The 21,482-nt window shown below is 50.0% G+C and overlaps 7 protein-coding genes across 7 annotated transcripts; 3 read left to right on the top strand and 4 right to left on the bottom strand.

Moving 5' to 3' along the window:
• Positions 1-943: 943 nt before the first annotated feature.
• hpcH-0 (4-hydroxy-2-oxo-heptane-1,7-dioate aldolase) lies at positions 944-1,967 on the top strand (the record flags this gene model as incomplete). Its single annotated transcript, XM_036642374.1, has 5 exons — positions 944-1,097; positions 1,154-1,246; positions 1,306-1,331; positions 1,388-1,655; positions 1,708-1,967. 5 exons carry the CDS (start codon positions 944-946, stop codon positions 1,965-1,967), a joined length of 801 nt encoding a protein of 266 aa, XP_036492079.1.
• A 2,784-nt stretch (positions 1,968-4,751) lies between these two features.
• Positions 4,752-6,351, bottom strand: sts1-0 (Delta(24(24(1)))-sterol reductase; the record flags this gene model as incomplete). The annotated part of the gene is made up of 4 exons (XM_036642373.1): positions 4,752-4,763; positions 4,820-4,961; positions 5,019-5,426; positions 5,489-6,351. 4 exons carry the CDS (start codon positions 6,349-6,351, stop codon positions 4,752-4,754), a joined length of 1,425 nt encoding a protein of 474 aa, XP_036491734.1.
• Positions 6,352-7,569: 1,218 nt separating this feature from the next.
• CGCS363_v010523 (putative transcriptional regulatory protein) lies at positions 7,570-9,141 on the bottom strand (the record flags this gene model as incomplete). The annotated part of the gene is made up of 4 exons (XM_036642372.1): positions 7,570-7,946; positions 7,999-8,272; positions 8,326-8,873; positions 8,928-9,141. 4 exons carry the CDS (start codon positions 9,139-9,141, stop codon positions 7,570-7,572), a joined length of 1,413 nt encoding a protein of 470 aa, XP_036491732.1.
• A 1,839-nt stretch (positions 9,142-10,980) lies between these two features.
• On the top strand, positions 10,981-12,807 carry AGP2-0 (General amino acid permease AGP2; the record flags this gene model as incomplete). The annotated part of the gene is made up of 4 exons (XM_036642371.1): positions 10,981-11,459; positions 11,509-11,671; positions 11,725-12,287; positions 12,339-12,807. The coding sequence occupies 4 exons, from the start codon at positions 10,981-10,983 to the stop codon at positions 12,805-12,807; spliced, it is 1,674 nt and encodes a 557-aa protein (XP_036491424.1).
• A 2,374-nt stretch (positions 12,808-15,181) lies between these two features.
• RTA1-3 (Protein RTA1) lies at positions 15,182-16,188 on the top strand (the record flags this gene model as incomplete). The annotated part of the gene is made up of 2 exons (XM_036642370.1): positions 15,182-15,377; positions 15,476-16,188. The coding sequence occupies 2 exons, from the start codon at positions 15,182-15,184 to the stop codon at positions 16,186-16,188; spliced, it is 909 nt and encodes a 302-aa protein (XP_036492056.1).
• Positions 16,189-18,392: 2,204 nt separating this feature from the next.
• Positions 18,393-19,415, bottom strand: RTA1-2 (Protein RTA1; the record flags this gene model as incomplete). The annotated part of the gene is made up of 3 exons (XM_036642369.1): positions 18,393-18,841; positions 18,896-19,144; positions 19,220-19,415. The coding sequence occupies 3 exons, from the start codon at positions 19,413-19,415 to the stop codon at positions 18,393-18,395; spliced, it is 894 nt and encodes a 297-aa protein (XP_036491423.1).
• A 1,503-nt stretch (positions 19,416-20,918) lies between these two features.
• Positions 20,919-21,247, bottom strand: CGCS363_v010519 (uncharacterized protein; the record flags this gene model as incomplete). Its single annotated transcript, XM_036642368.1, has 2 exons — positions 20,919-20,939; positions 20,990-21,247. 2 exons carry the CDS (start codon positions 21,245-21,247, stop codon positions 20,919-20,921), a joined length of 279 nt encoding a protein of 92 aa, XP_036491813.1.
• Positions 21,248-21,482: the final 235 nt, after the last annotated feature.

Raw genomic sequence — 21,482 nt, 5'->3', positions numbered from 1 at the left:
TGATGCTCACGAATGGACACGGAAGACATGAGTCTCTCAGTCATATAAATCAAGCTCCATGCACGAACATTTTCATATGACCGATGACATTGCCAAGCTCGGTTTCCATTTGAGGAGAAGAGTACACCCACTAGCGAAGTCGAAGACGTTGCGACAATCCGTCAGTCGCAGTTTGAGTTGCTAGTCGGATCCCTCAATTGATGCGACACGTGCACCCCTGCGACGCGGATTCGAAGGCATCGGTTTTGGCGATCGTATTGCACTCCATTACTGTCAAAGAATGTACAAGTTCCTGTCACTGTAACAGCGAACCTAACCGGTGAATGACTGACACATTACGCAGTCGGAAGAATGGTTCGGAATTGAAGCCGACCCCTGTCACGCGAATCAACAGACATGCCGATGAGATGGCTCCTTCTCGGAGGCACCACGGATCAACCCAGCCCCTTGAGTCAGACAGGAAGCTGTCACACGGAGGGACAGATGTCTGTCTATTTGGTATCTAGTGGGCGCAACCGAGTGCGCGAGGCCCTCAGCCGTTCTCAACTCGGGATCAGGCGTGAACTGAATTCGACGGATGTCTGCGTATCTTGCAACTTGTGGAACTATCCTACAGTAATCCGAGGGAATGAAGATAAACCTTAGAACTAGATTGTCGATCGGATCTAGCGCGGGGTTCATGAACACAGTTCGGAAGTCTTGCCGAAGCCGGTCAAGTCACCCCGGCTAGTGAGCGTGAGCCAGGACTAGTCTCTAGAAGTGCCAACATCTCGTTCGCTGACATAAATTCTCACATTTAAGAGATGGAGTGGCTGGCTTTACATCTTATGTATGCATTCTCAAATGTTGCTGAAATTATTGTATTGACTCTTGAGAATTGTTTCATTATTTACACGGCACTTGTTGGTATTCTACTCAGTTGTCTGCCCAACACATCATCAACATGCAGGCATCCAATCGGCTGAAGATGTGCTTCGACAACGGCCAGTCATCATTCGGTGGCTGGCAAATGTTTCCAGGAGCAAACATATCAAGAATGCTGGCAAGGACAGGCGTTGATTGGGTGCTTGTCGATTGTGAGCATGGAAACATCGACGGTCAGAAACCTGACTTAGTGAGCCAATCAATTGCTACGATGCTGATGATACGATAGATGGCGCTATGCATGACGCAGTTCCCGCCATTGCCGCGCTGGGAGTTTCTCCAGTTGTGAGGTTGGCGGACTTGCAAGGATGGATGGTTAAGCGTGAGGCACCTGGCAACCTATTTGCCATTTGAAGTCATAACATGCTGAATCCTCAAAAGGAGCACTAGACAGCGGTGCGCACGCAGTAAGCTGACGTGGATATGATAAGTAGTCTGGTGCTCGTTGCTAATCCTCTCGTAGATCTTGGTGCCACTGATACGAACCGTCGAGGAGGCAAAGCAACTTGCGCGCGAGGCAAAGTTTCCACCTCAAGGGATAAGGGGATTTGGATCGCTCATTGCGCTGGAGAGATTCAATCCAAACCCGACACTAACCGAATACCTTCATCAAGCTAACGATGCCCTCTTGACAATAATCCAAATCGAAACTCGGGAAGCATTCGACAATGTTGAGGGCATTGCGGCCGTCGATGGAATCGATGCGTTGTTCATCGGGCCCTTTGATTTAGGTATCGCTCCCCAAGGTTGATGTTCTGCCAGTTCTGACTTCTTTTTCTGAAGGAAACAGCATTGGCCATCCAGTTCAGAACGGGGTTATGCCGCCAGAGCTGGAGGACGCGTTAGATCGGATCCTGACGGCGGCGCATAACGCGGGCAAGAAGTGCGGTATCTACTGCAAGGATGGGGCGCAAGCAAAACACTTCGCAAGCCAGGGCTATGATATGGTCACTGCCGTGACTGATTACACGGCGCTCCAACGGGTAGCCAATGAAGAAGTCGGAATTGCCAAGGGAGCTGCGAAGCCAAAGGGAGTCTTTTAGTTGAGGACTGTACCATCTAGACCCAGAAATGGAAATAAGTCTGCAGTGACGTACTATTCACCATTTTGTCCCCTTCCAAGCTGCACTGTCAATTGTTGTAGTTCTCACAACCCCATCCCACCGGATGGTTAATGGATTATTGATCGGGTTATCGAAAATCTGGCCAGCGGATCCAATCACTATCGCTGGTGTCTCTGTTGGTTGGGCTTCACCCTCGGCCAAGAAAGGATATTCGGCACGTGTCAAACGAGTCCGGTCGAATCAAACAGTAGATCAGGATTCTGCCAAGTCCATCGAAGCTGCAGAGTCCTTTTGGTGTCGTACTGTTCCACGATCGATGCCACAATACGTTGTGGGGGCGGGGTTTGGAAAAAGCAAAGTCCAATGTCCAGACCAACAAAGCAAACTGGAATCATCCGTCTGGGATGCCGCCAAAGGAATCTGAAGGATTTGGTGTCCTCGCCGTCCTATTACGCGCCAACGAGCGATGTCCCATCTCGAAGCATTAATCCATGTTGGTTGAATGGGATTGCGAAAGCATGCATAACAGGCCTGTACCTGGCTTGCTCTCATTAGGCGAATGAAGTGGCCAAGAGCTGCACTTCGCCACTCAATGTCTCACACCAAATCTGCACAAACACGCAAGAGAGATCTGATAATACGACCCACCATCCCGCCTTCCAGAGGGCAGTTTCGCTGGAACGGATACGTTATCAAATCTCCGTCTTTCATTTCACTACCTCCAATAGCCCAAAGCGTACAAGCCTCCTCTTCGTCATCTCGTCCTCACTACGGTGGCACCCATCGCCGAACGCGCCGAGAGCCGTGATAACAACATGGCGAAACGGGCTTGCTGGGAATGTCAGCGCCGAGGGGTAGTATGCGACTCGGCCCGTCCCGTATGCTCCAAGTGTAAGCTTAGCGGCATTGTGTGCCCTGGGTACGAGAACGTGAAGCCTCTGACTTGGGTCGCCCCCAATCAGATCACGACGCGGACTTGGAGAGGCAGGAAGCCAGCAGCCAATAAGTCCATCGCGCCGCCGAAGACCAATAAGCCCAGCGAAAAGAAGAATACAGCGCCAAGCAAAACGGCCGAGGAACAGCTCGTTCATATATTTCCTGGACAGGAGCTTCGGACAGAGACGTGTGATATTGCAGAGGCTTCATTCTACTGTAAGTTCCACAATGTGTGACTCGATGTTTATAGGCGCTGCGCGACCGTATCTGGACCTAAAAAGGGTCGAGGATGTAAGCTTACTCTTGGCAGGGAACAATCATGTCTATCCATACTTCTATGACAATCAGCTGACCAAGAGTCCCTGGGTCGTGCCCGCGTCTCACATACACGCCATGAAGCCTTATCGGCGCCATGGCCTGGTCGCGATGGCCATCGAGCACCGCATGTCACAATTATCTCCGAGCAGAAATGATCCTTATGCGGCCGAAGTGAGAGCCAGAGCCTACCATCACCGACATACGGCTATTCAAGCCTTAAACGAGGAGATAGCGAATGAGACTACCCGGTTATCCGACGCCACTTTGGCCGGCGTTGTCACGTTCATCTTTGGCGATGTATTTAGCCCCCCACTATCGTCAAAAAAACTTCGAAGAGCTTCAAACTAATTCCTTTCAGCTGATGGGTGGTGCCACAGCACCTAATTGGCGTATTCATATAAGAGGCTTTGCAGCATTGGTAGCTTTGCGTGGTGGTTGGGAAGAGTTCTGCCTCAAGTCGCCGCATCTGAAGACTCTGGTTCTGTTCTGTAAAATGTCAGTGCTCACAGACTTGATCGATTCTTTCGTTTCTTCTGTGTATTTCAAGAGCCGATATTTGGCAACTCACTGACTCACTCGCGGGTAGTATTGAAAATCTTGCCAACACTACGAGCCCAGCTGACGACCAAGTATCTCCGCTGGATAATTACCGAATACGAGACGTGATAAGAGATGTGTTCTCGATCGGCTACTATCCGCAATTACCATGCCCAATCGATTTGCTCATTCACATCGTCCACATCAATCGTCTCCGTTTCTTGGCCACACTTGAGAACACGGGAAGCTCCATCGGTCCGATACAAAATGAAGCAGAAGACGTATTGGATAGCATTCTGGACTTCTCTCCAGAGACGTGGTCCAATGAGATGGAGTCGTCGGCTGAGGGCTTTCTGCTGATGGGTCAGATCTATCAGTCGGCCGCGTTGCTCTTCGGAATCTCATCCTTGCAGAGTGCCGGTGCAATACCCTCGTCAAAAGAGTGGGTATCTCTCAAGAAAACCCACCGCGACAGACTGTTCGCTCTTCTCGACGAGACCACTACCTCTCGAGCACTCAAGATATGCACAACATGGCCAATGACTGTGGCTGGCTTTGAGGCAAAGGGTGGTAGTCCGTGGATGCGAAGCTTCATTCTAGATCGCCTGGGTGAAGATAGTAGACAGTTGGGAATCTATCTTCCAGTTGCAGCAAAGGAGGTACTTGAAAAGTTCTATGCGTCGGCTGCAAAGCATTGGGATGAATGTTTCGATAGCCCTCGCGCACTATTCACGTAGATACACGATTACATCTTACGTCGCATGCATAATCTTTTTCACGGATAAACGAATGCAAATCAATGCGTATTTTCGGCCGCTGGAAAACTCAAATGCGGTCTTTGAGAATTAAGGCTATGAAACCCCCTTAGGTGCCTCTGACCCTATGGATGAGAAAACAGAAACTTGTTTATTCTCCTTGTCGCCCACCCTTTGGCAAGCTCACGGAGTCCAGACGCATGGCTCTTCGCGTCTTTCAAATGACGTACTATGGCTTTCGTCAGCAGTTGCGGTGAATAAGCTCGATCTGCTCATATAACTTACGGGGATGAAGAGGTAGGGAACCTGCTCTTCGTAACGCTTCCACGCATCCCCATACTTCCTGCGGCATCTTTCAACGTCGCGTTTGGTGCGATGGATGATCATAATCATAAAAAAGACGAAGTAAAACCAGGGAAAGAAACTCCTGGTAATATGGTCAGTGACGCGATACCATAGCAGGCGAGGCTAGGGGTGTACATACTTGAACCCAGTGATAAGTCCCCAAGAAAAAGAGAAAAACATGTCAGGGACGTAGTTAGGCTTCCTGATGATAGCGAACCAGCCATCGACCATAATACGGTCGCCGACATCGGTCTCGATGACTTTAGGGTTCTCGACAGCTTGCCATGGTACTTGAGGAAAGGTTTTTCTCTTTACAAGCTGGCCCCGTTCTGTATGGCGGAAGGCGTTCTTCTGGCCATTGGCACTATCCCACATCCAATAAAAGAAGAGGTAGGCGATGCTAAGAGCTGCCAGGGCGTAGGGGTTCCACTTGTATTCAGACGGATCATGGTTGGCCAGGTAGATGGCGCAGTGGCAATACGAGAAAGGAACGCCGGCCATATTCCAGAATGTAAGAAGAAAGCCCAATTTCTCGAAGTACATGTCCCTGTATCAAACGTCAGCTGGACTGGAAGCCTCATACCAAGAAGAACAGGTTCGGCCACTTACCAACTGCAAATGATCATCTGCTCCGCCTTCGCGCAAGCATTGGCATAGAGGTAGTGAGCAGCAGTGAGGAAGACGACTTCCTTCGAGACATAACCATAGGTCTCATACTGGCGAGCTGCAACTGAGCTAGTTGTAAGAAAGAGAATGAACCATGGAATTCGGACTTCATAAAACATCTTGAAGTCCAGGATACCGATGCGCGGGTTCAGCTCAGCTCCCATGAAGAAGTCGTAAATAGGGTACCCCGTCAATCTGTGAGTCCTTCCACGGATGATGGCCTGAACATAAACGACGAAACTGTTGATGAAGCCGGACAAGATGGCAACAGTCATGATAGAGCCGAAGTCATCAATGATCGTATATAAGGGGAAGATCTTCGTGATATGAAGTGTACCGGCAATGACGATGGTTGCGTAGAAGCTGGTGTAAGCAGAGCAGTAATACGGAAGTCTCTTGCCTCCCTCATGGCGCAGCGGCCTGCCGTAACTGAGCACTCCAGGCATGTAGCAGTACATCAGAGCCTCACCAATGAAGAAGACCCAGTAAGCTATCCAGGCCTTTGTGGTCGGATAAGCTCCTTTATAAACAAGGTGGGCTAGTTGATGAATGAAATCGGACCAGGACTGGTTGTCTTCTGGGAGGGGAATCTGGCCATCGTAGTATGTGGCGCCGATCCACATGTACCACATCAACAGCGGAAAGCCGATCATAAGCCCCAAAGTCCCAAAGGAACCACCAAAGTCGAACTCGTCAGATGAACCATCGCGATAAGTGGTGGTAGAAACCGTTGGCTGTTGCTTTTCTTTTGTCGTTGTATTGATGGCAGGAGCGGAGGAGCCGCCGTTTCGCTGTGTGACAGCCATGAGTTTTTTGGTAGGCGTCTGATGAAAGAGGGGGAAAAGGCTTATGGTGAAACTGAAATTTTGAACTTGGTATCACTGCATTCAACGTATCTCGTGAAGCTTTATATATAACTCGATCAGAAGCTCGTATGCAGGTCTCGTGTAGCTCAGTGGACATTCCGGCCCATCGGAGAGGTATCTCCACGTGGTGGGCTGAAGCCGGGCCAATATCCATGATTGCTTTCCATACGAACTATGCATATCGGTAAGTCAGATGGGATCGTATAAACTTCGGGTTCAGGAAAGATGCTTGGATCTTCTGATGCAGGACTCGTCTAGCAGATTGAATCCTCGCTCAAGCTTCAGCTTATAAGCCAGTGGAGCCGATCCGGGGCAGAGTTTGGGCGCTAATGCACGTCTCGTGTAGCACTCGTCTGTGCTTCTTCTCCAAAGCCTGGGGGGGAACATTGTCCCGCGATGCACTAAATACAAGCGAGATTACGGATGAATGGCCCCAAATCATTGGCTCAGTCTTGGGTCAATGGAACCCTCAGCTTAATTCCCGAAGACTTATCCCTGGGCGCGACGGTTCTTTAGGCTTGGTCAGAGGAATGGAACCACCTAGCGGGCTGGCATCGTGTCCAACAAGGGCTACCTACTCCAGGCAACTAAGAATCATGACTTTATGACCTCAATACATCCTCAAAACACCTTCCGGAATACCCTCAACATCTCCCATTCCCTGTGTGATCGAAAAAAACTCTTCCGAAGAGATGCCAACGCTGTCGAGAAGATCGAGAAAATCAGCATTCCCTGAGTCTGAGGGTGGCACCAGCGGAAAGAGGTCCACAGCTCCGGTGATCATCGCCGCGGCGTTTGCGTCTGCTTCCATATTTGACGCGTTTTGCCTGTCTTCCTCAGGATTCGGGCCCAGATCCATGGCACTTGGAAGCCTCAGACTGTAATTACCGCGGCTTTTCAGTTGCTCTTCAAGCTTTTTGAATAGCAGTTCCACATGCAGTAGCTCAGTCCTTCGCACAGCTGCCACGCGGTTCCCTCTAGTGACCATGTCTGACAGGATCTCATGTGCAGCTTGATTGCTTGTGTGATCTTCAGAGACGTCCGGAAATATTGCGCCTGCCATGGCAAGATGGAGTGCTGCGCCGTACGTAAACTCTAGATCATAAGGGAGAAATACTTCTGTATGCATGTTAGCCCTCTTGGCCACTCAACTCGGTGTCATTCTGGTGACTTGCCGAGAAGGCTGTACTCGCTTGATAGTACCTGCAGCGTTTTGGAGGCCGACTTGATCCCCGAAGATATGATGCCGGCTGTATGGTTCAGAATGCTTTCCCAGTCTACATCGGCGACTTTATCGACCATATCCAGTCGTTCCTTCAATATGGAGAGGAGTAGGGGTCTGGTGGCAACAATGACGCACTGATGGTACAACAGGGTGATGTGACGCATGCCTCTGGGAACCGTATCGACCGAAGTTTGAAATTTGATGCTCATGATGTTTTCCAGCTCTTGCGCGTACTGGGCCAAAGTGTGCAACGTTGACTTGGTCTGTTCGACATAAGTTGCCAGGGATGTTTTTGTTGGTTTGTAGACGGCTGATCATGAATGTCAGCGGATTCCCTGAAATCCCTATCCCCTGAGACCTACTTCTAAGTATCATAGACATTAAATGAGAGAGTTTGACTTGAAGACTTCGTAGGCTGTCTGCGTGAGAACCGTGGTCGGGTGGGTTAATGGGTGTCGTTATTTCGCTGTCGTGGACTGACATTGGCAATCCAACCGAGGCAGAGAAATGGCGGTCCATGATGTAAAGTGTCCACCACAGGTCGCGACACCACGTGACAGTTTCGGCTCCTATCTCGTCTTCTGGTAGTTGGGTGTGCAACCCTTCCATCTCTGCTATGTGGATCGCTTGACCAAGCTGACAAGTCAGGCTGACGTCTTCGTAGCGTTTTTCAGGCGGACAAAACTCACATAGACGTGTGCCGACTCTCTCTCATCAATAGAAAAAAGATATAACCCCATCATCGCCAAGACCTCGGTTGCCATCAGGCTATCTCTCCAGAGGGACATGTTGTCTGGAAGTATAGACATTGCCTGCACAAAGAACTTTCCGCCCGGTGGATCTCTTGATTCGGCTGACCCCGGCCGTGAATGGAAGGCAGTCCCAAATGCTAGAACTAATAAGAACTTTGTGAACCAGAGTCTGGATTCAGAGGCCTTTTGAGCAACATGGCCAGAATAGAACTCGCGTATTTGGGCCTCAAGTTCGGCGTCGTCGAAAAAGCGATACGTCTGTCCGAGATGGAACTTGACTGTATTAAAGAGATAAAGCGCATGATCTAAGGAAGGCAGATACCTAGTGTCGGGAAACTGAGTTGCTGTAGATTTCGAAGGCAGATCGTAAATATCACCCTCGAGCATTTGCTTTGGAAGAGCAGGCGCGGAAGACTTCAAACTCTCTCCTAGTATGAGCATCAGCCGCAGAGTAAACGACCAAGTTGACCACGGGGCAAGCCAGACTGATGCAACTTATTAGTTATGAAATTGTGGCTTGGTCTTCTCTTTCAGCTTACTCCATTTGCGACGATTGTTTCTGGTGTTCTTGATAGTTTGAGAAGCCATCTTGAACGCGCTAGGCCAGATGCTCAATGGACCTTCAGGCTGTTGTCCAGGTAAGAAGGCCGGTTGATCCGCAATATCCCTAGCAGCAGGCATTGTACTATTTGATGAACCATCAAGGGTTAACAATGAGTTATTGGTGGCTGGCCCAGTGATGTCTTCGTCCATGGTGACATTGAAACCGAAGTCATGGTCATCCGCTTGTTCAACTGTCATTGGTGACACATTGACGACTGACCGCCTTCTGGAAGGTGTACCAATGTCGTAGGTGTTTGGCGTTGGCAGGGTTTGAACTTCAATTACCGATGGGCGCCTGTCATCATGATGCGATTCGTCCTCAAAGGGCAGAGGTGACGGCTCAGCGTTTATGTTTTGCTGTGATGCTCCATTTTGAGGTGACTTTGGACGCTTCTCTGCTTTCTTCCGTAGCTCCTCCAGGTATCTGACATTTAGATATTAATTACGGACATGCTTTTGGCTGAGATAGCACTTTGCATACGTTTCTGATACCAGAATCTTTTGATCATTGTCGTTGAAGCGGCACCTAACCAAGCGTCTCTCGCAACTTGCGCATGGGTCTTCTCCGTTGCACTTGATCTTACTTCGCCGGCATGGAAGGCACCTGGAATGATCTTTAGTGTTGCTCTTGCGCCAGTGATGGGAGCGAATGTCTTGCGCATTTGAAGTTCTTTTCCCTCTCCGACGCCGTGGTTGAGAAGATTCTACCATGGCTGTGCGTGAGTAGTAGTACAGTCGTGATGCCCTCAAACCTCAATGCCGGTTGCGACAGACAGAGCAGAATGCTCGTCACTGGGAAGGAATCGCGAGCATCTCAGCACAGTTCAGTGGTCCGCCCTCTGTAGTGCGGGGAAATGTTTGTTATCTGATGTGGCAGGGAAGGTCCAGATTAGCGGCTATCTACCCCGCGTTTTCAGATGTGGTGTCTCTCAACCCTCGCTGCACGATTTGGTAATTTCTACGTAAAGCATCAGAGCTTCAGTGGATCTCATATTTGATACTATAACGTGAACAGGTCCTTAGAGGGCGAGGTGACACATGCCGTATCTTGTTCGGGCTTCGGCGACTTATCATGCTTTGGCATTTGTGCCGCCGTGAATTCACACTAGGTGCTCTTCAATTTCGATGCCCAGAAGCGGTAATTGCCATGAGAGCCTTTGCTTATCTGGCGAACCCCAGCATGCGCTAGCAGGGATCGGAAACAGAACCGCGAGGAAGGACTAGGTTCGGATTGAGAAGCCGACACCAGCCGACGGAATATACGGAGGATGGCTGGGCAGCACTCTGTATCAAAGAAAGAAGGACGGCATCCGCTGCGCGATCCCCCAACAACATGGACTCCACATAGATAACCAGCAGGCTAGTGATCTCCGTCGGTAGTGCGCTTAAGATGTGTTGATGATCCGGCGCCCAATCAGCCCCTGCAAGGCGCGATAACGCTTCAAGTCCGACGGCCATAATGCGCGCAGGATTATCAGAGTTCCTGTGTAGATAGGGGAATTTTCGATCGGAGTAATACTTCACTATGATAGCAGCGTAGCCGTACTTTGTGTTGAGAAAATATCGAGTCAAGCATGGAAGATTGTGACAGATTGATGCATAGGTATCAAGGAAAAGAGCAAACCCTCCAGGTTCGGTAACCAAGATCATCACAGACCAACATCGGTTTCTAATCCGAAATGAACCATTGGGTATAGCACAGGACCTATCATCCTTATTTTGATATCCACATAGACAAGGAACTGTCTGGGGTAATCCGGGGTAGTTCTTTCGGAAACCTGCTTTGACATGGCTGGGGTTAGTGCCACATTGCCCCTGAGCAACTTGGATGATTGTAAAGCGAATGCGAGAGCTTCTTAGATAAATAGCCATTATCAAAGCTCATGTTGCTAGAAAATCTTCAGACTGGCCTGTTAGTTCATTCATCACATCCTCGGCATAATCTTTCGCCTTTTCACAGCCACAGCCATGGCAGAGACTCACCTAACAATGTCTGAACCAATGTCGAAGGTCCCAGAAAAGCTCGACGAGCAACAGACGGACATTGCAAATGGTGACTTCGGCTCCGAGAACGAGGCTTTGAGGAGACATCTCAGTCCTCGCCAGGTGCAGTTCTTTGCCATCGGCGGGTCCATCGGCACTGCTCTCTTCATCAGCATTGGCTTTGGATTGCTCCATGGAGGAGCCGGAAGTCTTCTGCTTGCCTTCATCATCCAAGGAATTATGATGACGTTTGTCACTAATGCCATCGCCGAGATGACGATCTTTATGCCGGTTAGCGCCGCCTTCATTCAGCACGGTGGTGCTTGGGTTGACCAAGCCTGGGGCTTCATGCTCGGCTGGAACTTCTTCGTGTTCGAAGCCTTTCTGCCTGCGTTTGAGATCACTGCGGTGGATCTTGTCTTGACCTTCTGGCGAGACGACATTCCTTCAGCAGCTGTCATCACAGTCTGCATTGCTACTTATGGGTTCGTCTGAAGTTTGGAAAACCCTCTGCCCAACTGACCCAATATTTAGACTTACCAATGCCTTTGGCGTCAAGTATTTCGGCGAGGCCGAGTTTTGGCTGTCTGGAGGAAAGTTGATATTGATCTTGCTGTTGTATTGCTTCACATTTGTGACAATGTGCGGAGGAAACCCACAGAAGGATGCCTATGGTTTCCGGAATTGGACTAAGCCTGTGCGGTGAGCCTGTTCTTGATATACGTTCAACCTCTGACATGAAAAAATCAGGAACCGTTCCTGGAGTACCTGTCCACTGGAACTTCCGGGCGATTTCAGGGGTTCCTGGCCGCGCTTTGGCAAGCCAATTTCATTATGGTTGGGCCGGAGTACCTAGCCACCTGCGCAGGTGAAGTTCAACGCCCGCGAACGTCACTCAAAACCGCATTTCGAAGCGTGTATGTTCGCTTTGTCTTATTCTTCATTCTGGGTGCTATTTGCGTCGGTATTGTGCTGTCAGCCAGAGACCCCACTCTCGTCAAGGTCCTCGGTTCCGGAGAGACTGGCACAAGTGCATCATCGGTCTACGTGATCGCTATGAGGAATATGGGCGTCGATGCCCTGCCTCATGCTGTTAACGCACTTCTCTTGACCAGCATTTACTCGGCTGGCGACTGCTACATGTTCACGGCTATACGGAGCCTGTACGCACTTGCCCAAGGTGGTCATGCGCCGAAGATCCTCTTAAAGACGACGAAGAACGGTGTGCCGATCTACTGTTTCGCAGTCTCGATCGGATTCTCATGTCTGGCATACCTAAAGCTCAGCTCGAGCACGGTCACGGTGCTGAACTGGTAGGTTCGATTCCGGGCACATCCATTAAAGTACGTACGTCAATGTCCTAGGTTCATCAACCTGGCTACCGGTGGACAACTGGTGACCTACATCGCCTGCTGTGTCAACTATCTGTTCTTTTACAGGGCACTGAGAGCACAAAATTACAATCGCAAAGACCTTCCATACTGTGGCTGGTTCCAACCATATGGTACCTGGATTGCGCTCATCTGGCTCGGCCTAATTGAGATCTTTTGGGGCTATGCTGTGTTCCTGCCCGGAAGTTGGGATGTTGGAACGTTCTTCAGCAAGTACGGAATGATTCTGCTTTCGATTGCAACCTTCAGTGGCTGGAAGTTGTTCAAACGCACAAGCTTCGTGAATCCTTACGAGGCGGACCTAATTTGGGCTCGCCCAGCTGTTGACTTGCATGAACGGTTGATGGCTGAGGTCCCAGTCCTGGGGTTCAGAAGGTCTGTGATGGAGTTTTTCAGCGCCAGGTTTGGAAAGAAAATTCCTGCTGCTGGTTCAATGGCTTGAAGATTAAGATGTTGGTCTTAATTGGGTTGCTTTGCTTTCTCATGAAGGATAAGATCACCAAGAATTCTGTTTTTCTCTCAAGCCCTGAGTTGCAACTATAACATGGCCAAAGATTTCTATTCGCGAGAATTAGGAAATATCCACCCTATTTCCGCTGCTGGTCTGTAAATCCAGTGTTTGTGGTCATAATCCAGCTGCTGATACACCCCTGACATGATCTGAACTGCCCAGCCCTGTAGCCACCACTGATTCTCGCACCTCTTGAGTATCACAGCAAAATGTGCAAGTACGCTGAGTGCCTCTTGTGTCCTAAGCTCAAGTAGTGGGATGAAGTCTTCCAAGGATCTGTATATCCAAACCAAGGCATCAGCCCCCTCCCATAAGTGGGCCCATTGCGTCGCATCTCGCAGCATATCGATTACTCTGGCATACACTACCAGCTCGGTCACATCCGCTACCTCTGCGTTCAGGCGAGCTGCTAGCTCATTCAGGGCGCTATCTGGTGATAGATAGCCCATCTCGGCTTGGCTGAGTTGTTGTTGAAATACCCATCTTTCGGCGCCATGATTTAGTAAAGGGGCCAGAGGGCTGTCGGAAAGACTGCCCCAAGAATGTCTGAGGATTCCATTCATCCCCTTGAGCACAGCAAGTAAGTCGTGGAAGCTGGCATCTTCGTCTAATATCGACCCGTCTGAGGATCTTTGCGGCGTGGCCAGCACTAGAACCCATTTCTTAGCTTTCATACTGCTTCTTACTCGTACAACAACACATACCAATAATGACGTTCAATGCAGAGAAAAGGAACAGAGGCACACCATCCTGGTCACCCGAGAACCTCTCAAGCATGTCTCTTGCAGTTTCCGAGGAAATCCGGTGATACTCCAGGGCAGCTGACACATAGTGACTGCGGTCATTCGGTCTCGTTTGAGCCATATGAAGAGCTGGGATTGCGAGAAGAGACCGCATCAAGTATGTATGTCTGAGTGCTAGGCTTGGTACAGTGACCCTCCAAAAGTCTCTGAGTGCCGGCGACTATGAAAGCGTGGTATAGGTGAAGGTTGAATAAGTGTGAAGAAGTTCGAGTTGCAAGAAATCTAGTTCGCCGCCATAAGATTGTGTATATGGGCTGTGCGTTAAACTGGATTCTTGATCTGGCGGACCTGTCGGATATTCGCATTGCAACTGTAACCTTTCGCATCTTGAGCATGATGGCCGATGCTCATCGCACTGTTTACAGGGGCGTGAGCTTCAACGACGCGTAAACGTGACGCCGGTGTTGCAAAAGAGCTCACCTTGACTTTTCTCCCTTTGCAAGTCCTGCAACTGTCCTTGACTTCTTATGTGATACCCTTTTCCCCGTACTCCTGTTCCTGTGTTTCTTCGGCTCCAAGGTGCCACATGGGGTTGATGTTGTAGAGTACCCGGAATCCTCTGGGATGGCGAGGCTAAGTTCATCAGCCATGTTTACGTGCTGGATGGTGATTGAGAAAGCAAGACAATCTATGACGGAAAGATCGGGAATGGACTTTCTGCATGCCAATACGCGTTTTAAAAAGGTCCGGCTTTCAGTATGGCTTCTACGACTAGACAGATTTAACGTAACTGGCTGGCATAACCTAGTAACTGATCTGATGTCGCGTTATTTGTTGAATCATGCGTTTTTGAGGGAGGGTCTAACCTGGCCAGTAGTTAATCGCGTAGCGAAGATAGTAGGAATGAAAAGAAAGGGGCCCACGGCAATAAGCTTAATGGAAAAGCGCCGGCAGCTCGGATGAACAGCGAGAAGTACGACAAACGCGAGGGAATTTACAACGCCGCGCTCCCTAGATTCTTGTACCGAGGAAAATTATTGCCCCAGACTTCCGGCCTGTGGAGTTGGTTGAACTTCGTTGGAGCGGGTGGCCGCGGACTCGGTGGCTCAGATACCTCGTTCATGAACGAGGCTGGACTGACCCACCTCGTTCTTCGTTCATACGCGCGAGCTCAGACTACTCCCCTTCGTTTACACCCCACGTTCTCGCTTCGTTTAACATCGTTCACTGCATGTGGGTTCATTCCTTTTTGACATCCTCTTCGGCCCACTGCGACATAGCTACGAGTCTGGCGGTCTTGCGAAGTCTTCAGGCAATTCAACATGTCCTTGGCCTGTTGCACAGCCAGGATTTGCTGGGTAATGTGAGTTCACATAAGTTGTCGGGGACGCCGCGAAAGCAACGTAAATAAGACGCGTATGAACAAGTCAATAAAATGCCACTCTCGAGCCCCCAGGTGGCATTCGTTAAACATCTCCTGGTTTCCTTAAGTCAACGTCAACTCCAAGTATCTTTCACTTCTTTGCCCCAGCTCGTCTCAGAAACCCATCAATCCGGATGAGATGGATGGGTCAAGTGCTCAGGATGCCGCAGCAGCTGCCGCGGCAGCCTTTGACTTCAAGCTTTATCGCTACACGCCGTCCCTCCCAGCTGCCATTGTCAGTGTTGCGGTTTTCGCCGCCCTGACCGCATTGCATACCTGGCGCATCTTCAGAGCAAGAGCTTTCTACTTTACTGCATTCACCATCGGTGGCTTGTGTAAGTTGCTAACATCATCATCTCATCGATGCTCTGCGAGTCCGCCAAGAGTTTTCAAGGTTATTCTCAAGAGTGATCAACTAATAACGCACTCCTAGTTCAAACAATCGGATACTGTGGTCGTATTTGGAGTCACTTTGATACACTCTCTATTGGCGGCTTCGTTATTCAAGCTATCTTGATTCTCGTCGCGCCGGCGCTGTACGCCGCTTCGATTTACATGATCCTGGGTCGACTCATCCGAACTGCGAAGGCCGAACATTTGTCGCTGATCCCGGTCAACTGGGTGACTCGGATATTCGTCGCAGGTGATGTTGTCGCTTTTACTTTGCAAGCTGGAGGCGGTGGTGTCCAAGCTGCAGGCACACTGGACTTGTACGAAGCAGGAGAGAAGATCATCATCGCTGGTCTTTTTGTCCAGATTGTCGTCTTCGGGTTCTTCGTCGTCACATCTCTGCTCTTCCACGTCCGATTGAGCCGCAACCCGACCGCCACTGCACTGGAGGGAGGAACACCATGGAGGCGCTATCTTTATGTGCTGTATGCAACGAGCGCCATTATCCTCATTAGAAGCGTCTTCAGGGTGGTCGAGTATCTGCAAGGAAACAAGGGATATCTCATTTTGCACGAGATCTTCTTGTACATCTTCGACACCTTGCTCATGGCGATTGTCATGACAATCTTCCTTGTTTGGTACGTGCAGGAGTTGGAACCGAAGGAACGGGCGCGATCTGTGGATGGTCGTGAGACCTCGGGATCTAGCGACTACGTATTGGATGAGAGGCGCAAATCTACGCCACTGAATGCTTGAGGGATGGTCTGGTGCCAAATACTGAGAATCTTGCGGTTCATGGAAACGTCATTAGATGACGCGTTAGATAGCATAGAATGTTGATACCCAGGATGTTCCCAAAACCATATGCCATCATCAGCACGCTACCAGTGGAGACATTGGTTCGTTGGAAAGCGAGCGAGGTGGGCGAGTAGCCAGAAAAGCCCGGCAAATGTACGAGGGCCTCGGACTATCGCATACGGCATTAGCCCGAACATTACTCGGCAAGTCTCACATTACCCACTGCTAGGCCACTCATAGATCAGGGTGGCGCTTTGAGCACACGATTAGCTGCCATCTGTGGTTCTTTCATCCTCGTTTATGTTAGCTAGCCTTCGTTCCTCGTTCATTAACCTTTTCGTTCCCCAACATCCTCTTCCACCACTTCGCCTCCATTCGCCTCCGTTCCTCGTTCACCCGCTCCCAGCGCGACCTGCTATCCGTTCCGCAACGATTATGCCTTTATCGGACGGTAATGGCCGAACGTAACACGGATCGCCGTTATTCGCACAAACCGCACTCCAAGACGACGACTGGCTGTTTACAATGTCGGCACCGCCGAGTCAAGGTACGACGACCTCCAAGCTCAAACTTGCCCATTACCTTCTGACACTGATCTTCTCAGTGCACCGAGGAAAGACCGGCGTGCAGAGCTTGCGTTCGGCGGAATGCTGTTTGCGAGTATGCCGAGGGCAGGAGGCGCCCCGGACGTGCGGCAACAAGCTCCTCCTCGGCTTCTGCGCGTAACATAAGACCTACAGACTTATCCGGACTAGAGGCGAGCGTGGATGTCATTTCTTCTAGGCGCCGTCAACCTCATACCGAAGATACGCCGATAGCTACTTCCGACCCAGTTCCATCTGCCGACAAGTCTCTCGGCGCAGGAGTTTCTCCATCCAGAATACCGGCTGTCCTCACACCAGCTTCTCATACATCGGGGCCCCCTGGTCTATCCCGCCTTCAAAGCTCTTCCAATCATGATCCAGCCACTCCCCACTCAGAACATCTTTCACCATCAGCTGCCACCCCGGCTACTGTTTCCAGTCTAATACGGGCGCCCATTGCCAATGCACCTTCATTTGGAATCAATGATCTTGCACTCCTGCACCATTGGACAGTTTCAACCAGCATCGACATCTTCAAAAGCGCTCCGGTTGACTCTCTGTGGCAAGTGACTTTCCCACGGATAGGTTTCGAACACCCATTCGTAGCCCATGCCATCTTAAGCCTGGCTGCGTTGCACCTTGCATACATTAGTGCGACAAAGAACAGCCCTTACGTTGTCGAGGCAACTAAACATCACGAGGAAGCTATCAAAGGGTTTCAGGATGCCTCCAACAATATTAACAATGAAAATAGCGAGGCATTACTCGCGTGGTCGCTTCTGAATATCATATATGTCTTCAGCATCTCGAAGCAGCTGCCAGATCAAGATAAGCGAACCGCCGCTCGTCTGCGGAGAGACCGAGTCCTTGGCATGGAGTGGATACCCATGGCGCGAGGTATCAACGCCGTGTTGGTTCCAACATATCAATATTTAAAGGATGGCCCAATGAGCAGCCTCATTACTCTCGGAAACTGGAACGAGCTGGATCCGGGTGACTCATTGCCTGAGCCAGTGGATGCCCAGCTTTGTAGACTCAAAGAGACGTGGGCAAATAATAATGATGCGATGACATATGATGAGGCGCTGCATATCCTCAGGAAGTGTCGCATGTACGTCCTCCAGTTTAAGTCTATGAACCCTCAAACTCTTGCTCAATGGGGGTTCAATAGGGACTGGGCAGGACCTTTGACATTCATCCACTTTGTACCTCAGGAGTATGTCTCTCTTCTACACCAGCGACAACCACCGGCGCTGGTACTGTTTGGCTATTTTGGGGCTTTTATGCACGCTCTCGACGACTATTGGTTCTTCGAGGGCTGGGGAAAAGACATTGTAGAAGTGGTCGATGACCTTCTCGGAAGTTACTGGAGGTCGTGGATCACCTGGCCGATAGAGTATGTTGGTTTGAGCTGAAATAGTTTAATACCCGAAATGAGCAAAGCTACCACAAAGGCATAGTGACACACAAGTCCCAACTGTATCCGCCTAACTCAATACAGTCATCACCTCCTTTGCCACCTCCGAGTACATATGCATTCCATCTTGACGCGATTACTGAGAATCACAAAATCTTCCCTCAAAGACGCTGGTGGTGGTGATGTTGAGGCAAGCTATCCATCTTCCAATGCTGGCTACCACCACTTCCAGCCAGGATCGCTCCAATCTCAGCTGGGTGGATCCAATTAAACAAAACCATGACCAAGAACATCAACAAGGCGTCAAATATGTAGAGATATGCCTCATGCTTGAGCAGGTAGCCGTCGAACCCTTGGAGATACTCGGCCGCACGGAAGACGGAACGGACCATAATCAAGAAGCTTCCTACGTATAAAGCAGTCATATGCTTCCTCCATGGAATGCTGCTGTTGGAACGTCCGGTTGGCGCGTTGTTGATTGCGCGATGGAACGCTACAGCGACCACCACGAAAAATCCAAAGCAGATGAGCTGCACGAATAGACCGACAATAATGACCTTCGCGCCGGCCTTGAGGGCGTCAAGAGTCCCTGAGGCTTGGTATCCACCACCTGAGATTCTGAGTTACCGCTGGCGTAATTGTGGAAAAGCTTTGTTTAACTTACCTCCGCCTTGGAGGAAGAAGGACAATACATCGCCCGCGACGAAAAGCTTGGTGAGCCACTCTTTTCGGATTAGACAATACCCTTCTCCATCGAGAACAGTGATTATTCTGCCAAGCTCCATGTACACTGTTGCTGCATACAAAGCAGGGGCTACAAGGAGAAGAATCGACTGGATGATGTAAGGGCCAAGGGACCAGTTTGGACTCTCCTGGCCGGACTTGGCTCTGGCTGCATAGCCAATGACTTGCACTAGTCATAGAATATCAGTACATTATTCGGAGAGCTTGGGACTTTCATAGCTTAAGGGCAGCGGTTTGGACTTACAAACACCTCCAACTGTTAGAGGAATCAAAAACCAACAACGCGACCGTACTAGTTGCCAGAAGTGAAGGATAGTGGTTGCGAGAAAGAGGAAAACGAAAACAACGGCGCCGGCTACTGTGGGATCATAGTGGTAGAGTTTGAAAACCGCTGCCTCTGACATGTCGGCGGCTGAAGTATCGCGAACAATGCGATCCATGGTGTGCCGGGTCGACGCCTGTTCTGGGTGTTGTGATAAGTAGCGAGTGATGGTTATCAGGCAGTCTGAAAAGAACAAATACCAAGTCCGATGACTGAAGATATCAAAGAAAGACAGAAATGAAGAATCTGCAAGTAGAAAGATCGACGATGAGTGAGTTGGTCCGATCCCATTGACGGCGACCTGAGGGCTTTTGAACATACAGTTCGAGTGCTGGAAAGGAGTTTCATTGCCGACCTCTGCAGCAGAAAGGGGTCACTCATACCAGCAGAATATCAAACACAGCCCCGAAGGAAATACATCGCAAGGCATACCACGACTACGACCGTCAGGTCCTGGGCTGCGCCGGACAGCAAAGCGGGTCTCGGGCATCCGGCTCGGGGTCAAACACGCGTTTTCGGCCCCACATGTCGGGTTTCTCGTATTCGTCCCTCGTTCCTCGCTCTTTTTGAAAATTTGGCGCGTTCGCTCCGTCGTTCTACAGTGTTGAGGCATGTCCAGATGTGTCAACCCGAGTATTGACAGGTAGTCGCTAAGAGTTTTAGTGCGCGGCGTCCCGTACTCCACGATGATAGCTTTCGTCTGGGGCTCGGACTATTGTCCTCATCTGTCACTTTCTGTTAGTAGGGGGAAACCTACACCCCTTTTAATTCAGCTACGCCTCGTTTTTGAGCCTGTTGCAGTATCAAAAACTTCATGCTTGTCTCTGCTGCGAGGGCCGCCCAACAACCAACCCTGCGATGCTTTCTCAAATCTGCGCCCGATTGCACCGTCAGGCCACGAACTGGAGACCTCGTCGCAGTAAGAAATCAACTGTAGATCAATGAGCAAGCTATCAAGAAGGTCGATATTCATCTGATGCTGGCACTAGTCACCGTAGACGTGCATTGAACAGGGGATATCCGAGATACTTCTAACCGTCTACTGTTTGAGCGGATTGATGAACAAGTAATAGTGATCATCATAGCCTAGTGTATTGGGTCAGATATCTTCCACGGCCGTGCTTATGCTTGTTCAGCGAGCCACCACAACATACGGCCAACAAGCCTTAAGTGTGACGCTTCCCCCAGGCGTGACATCGTTCAGTGCGTATTAAGTTTCAGTTTGGTACAAGGGACCAATCGTGATCGCTATGATATAGCAAAGCCTACTCTCATTAAAGCGTGATAGCGGCTGGTCCTATACTTCATCGTAGCCAGGCGATGATATTGTCTTAACAGCTTAGATACACGGTAAAGTTGCAAGAATAATGGAAGCAGGAGACAGTAACTCCTACGTGTGCAGCGCGGCACTGTGAACATAGAGAAAGGCAGTGCTGGCCTGCCTCATGGGCAATGTCAAGGACGCATCGGAGCGCATGATGATGAGCTAGGTCTTATTCCATACCTTGACACCTATTAGGGGTCGAAAGTGTCCTTAGATTTTGGAATACGCGTGATGATAGAATGATATGTAGGTAGCCGGTTGATGTAATAGAAGGCAGCTGATGTTTGCAAAACCCATCTACCTAGTGCAACATTTGTACTAGTCGAAATATTAACCTTCGACCTCGTTATACGCGGCATCACACTTACCTCCAGCGTTTGCTCGCAAATCGGTACTGAGTCTGCGGGGAATGTCGTTTTCTCGTTGAAGCTGACAACACCCCCGTAAGATTGGCCGGCTTGGCACGACACAGGTCTTTGCTTCTGGCATGCGATGCCCCAATAGGTCACTTCGGTAAGGACTCGGCAATCCCCTCGAGAGACAACAGTTCCGAGGGGACTGCACTCGACGGCAGAGAGCCAATGGAATGCCAAAGAAAGAATGAAACTAAGCGATATCGAATGCATGGCGATGGCGGATTAGTTGGTGTTGTAGGTTGAACGGGCCTGAGACAGTGAAGGAGAAAAGCTTGTTACAAGGACAATTAAGGTAGGTTGGGAAACCTATTTACTTATTAGACTGACTGTGTTACTCTAGGTAATACTGCCGAGGACCCTGTCCTAGGGCATTCGACTGCCGTATTAGCACGCTCCATTAGCCCCTTAAGACCCCACCCCACTTAACTGATCACCCCCCATAACC

Source organism: Colletotrichum siamense (genome assembly GCF_013390195.1).
Source record: "Colletotrichum siamense strain Cg363 chromosome Unknown KSG_Cg363_contig07, whole genome shotgun sequence".
Taxonomy (NCBI): Eukaryota; Fungi; Ascomycota; class Sordariomycetes; order Glomerellales; family Glomerellaceae; genus Colletotrichum; species Colletotrichum siamense.
The sequence above is the reverse complement of the archived record's forward strand: the minus strand, read 5'-3'. Positions and strand labels throughout refer to the sequence as shown.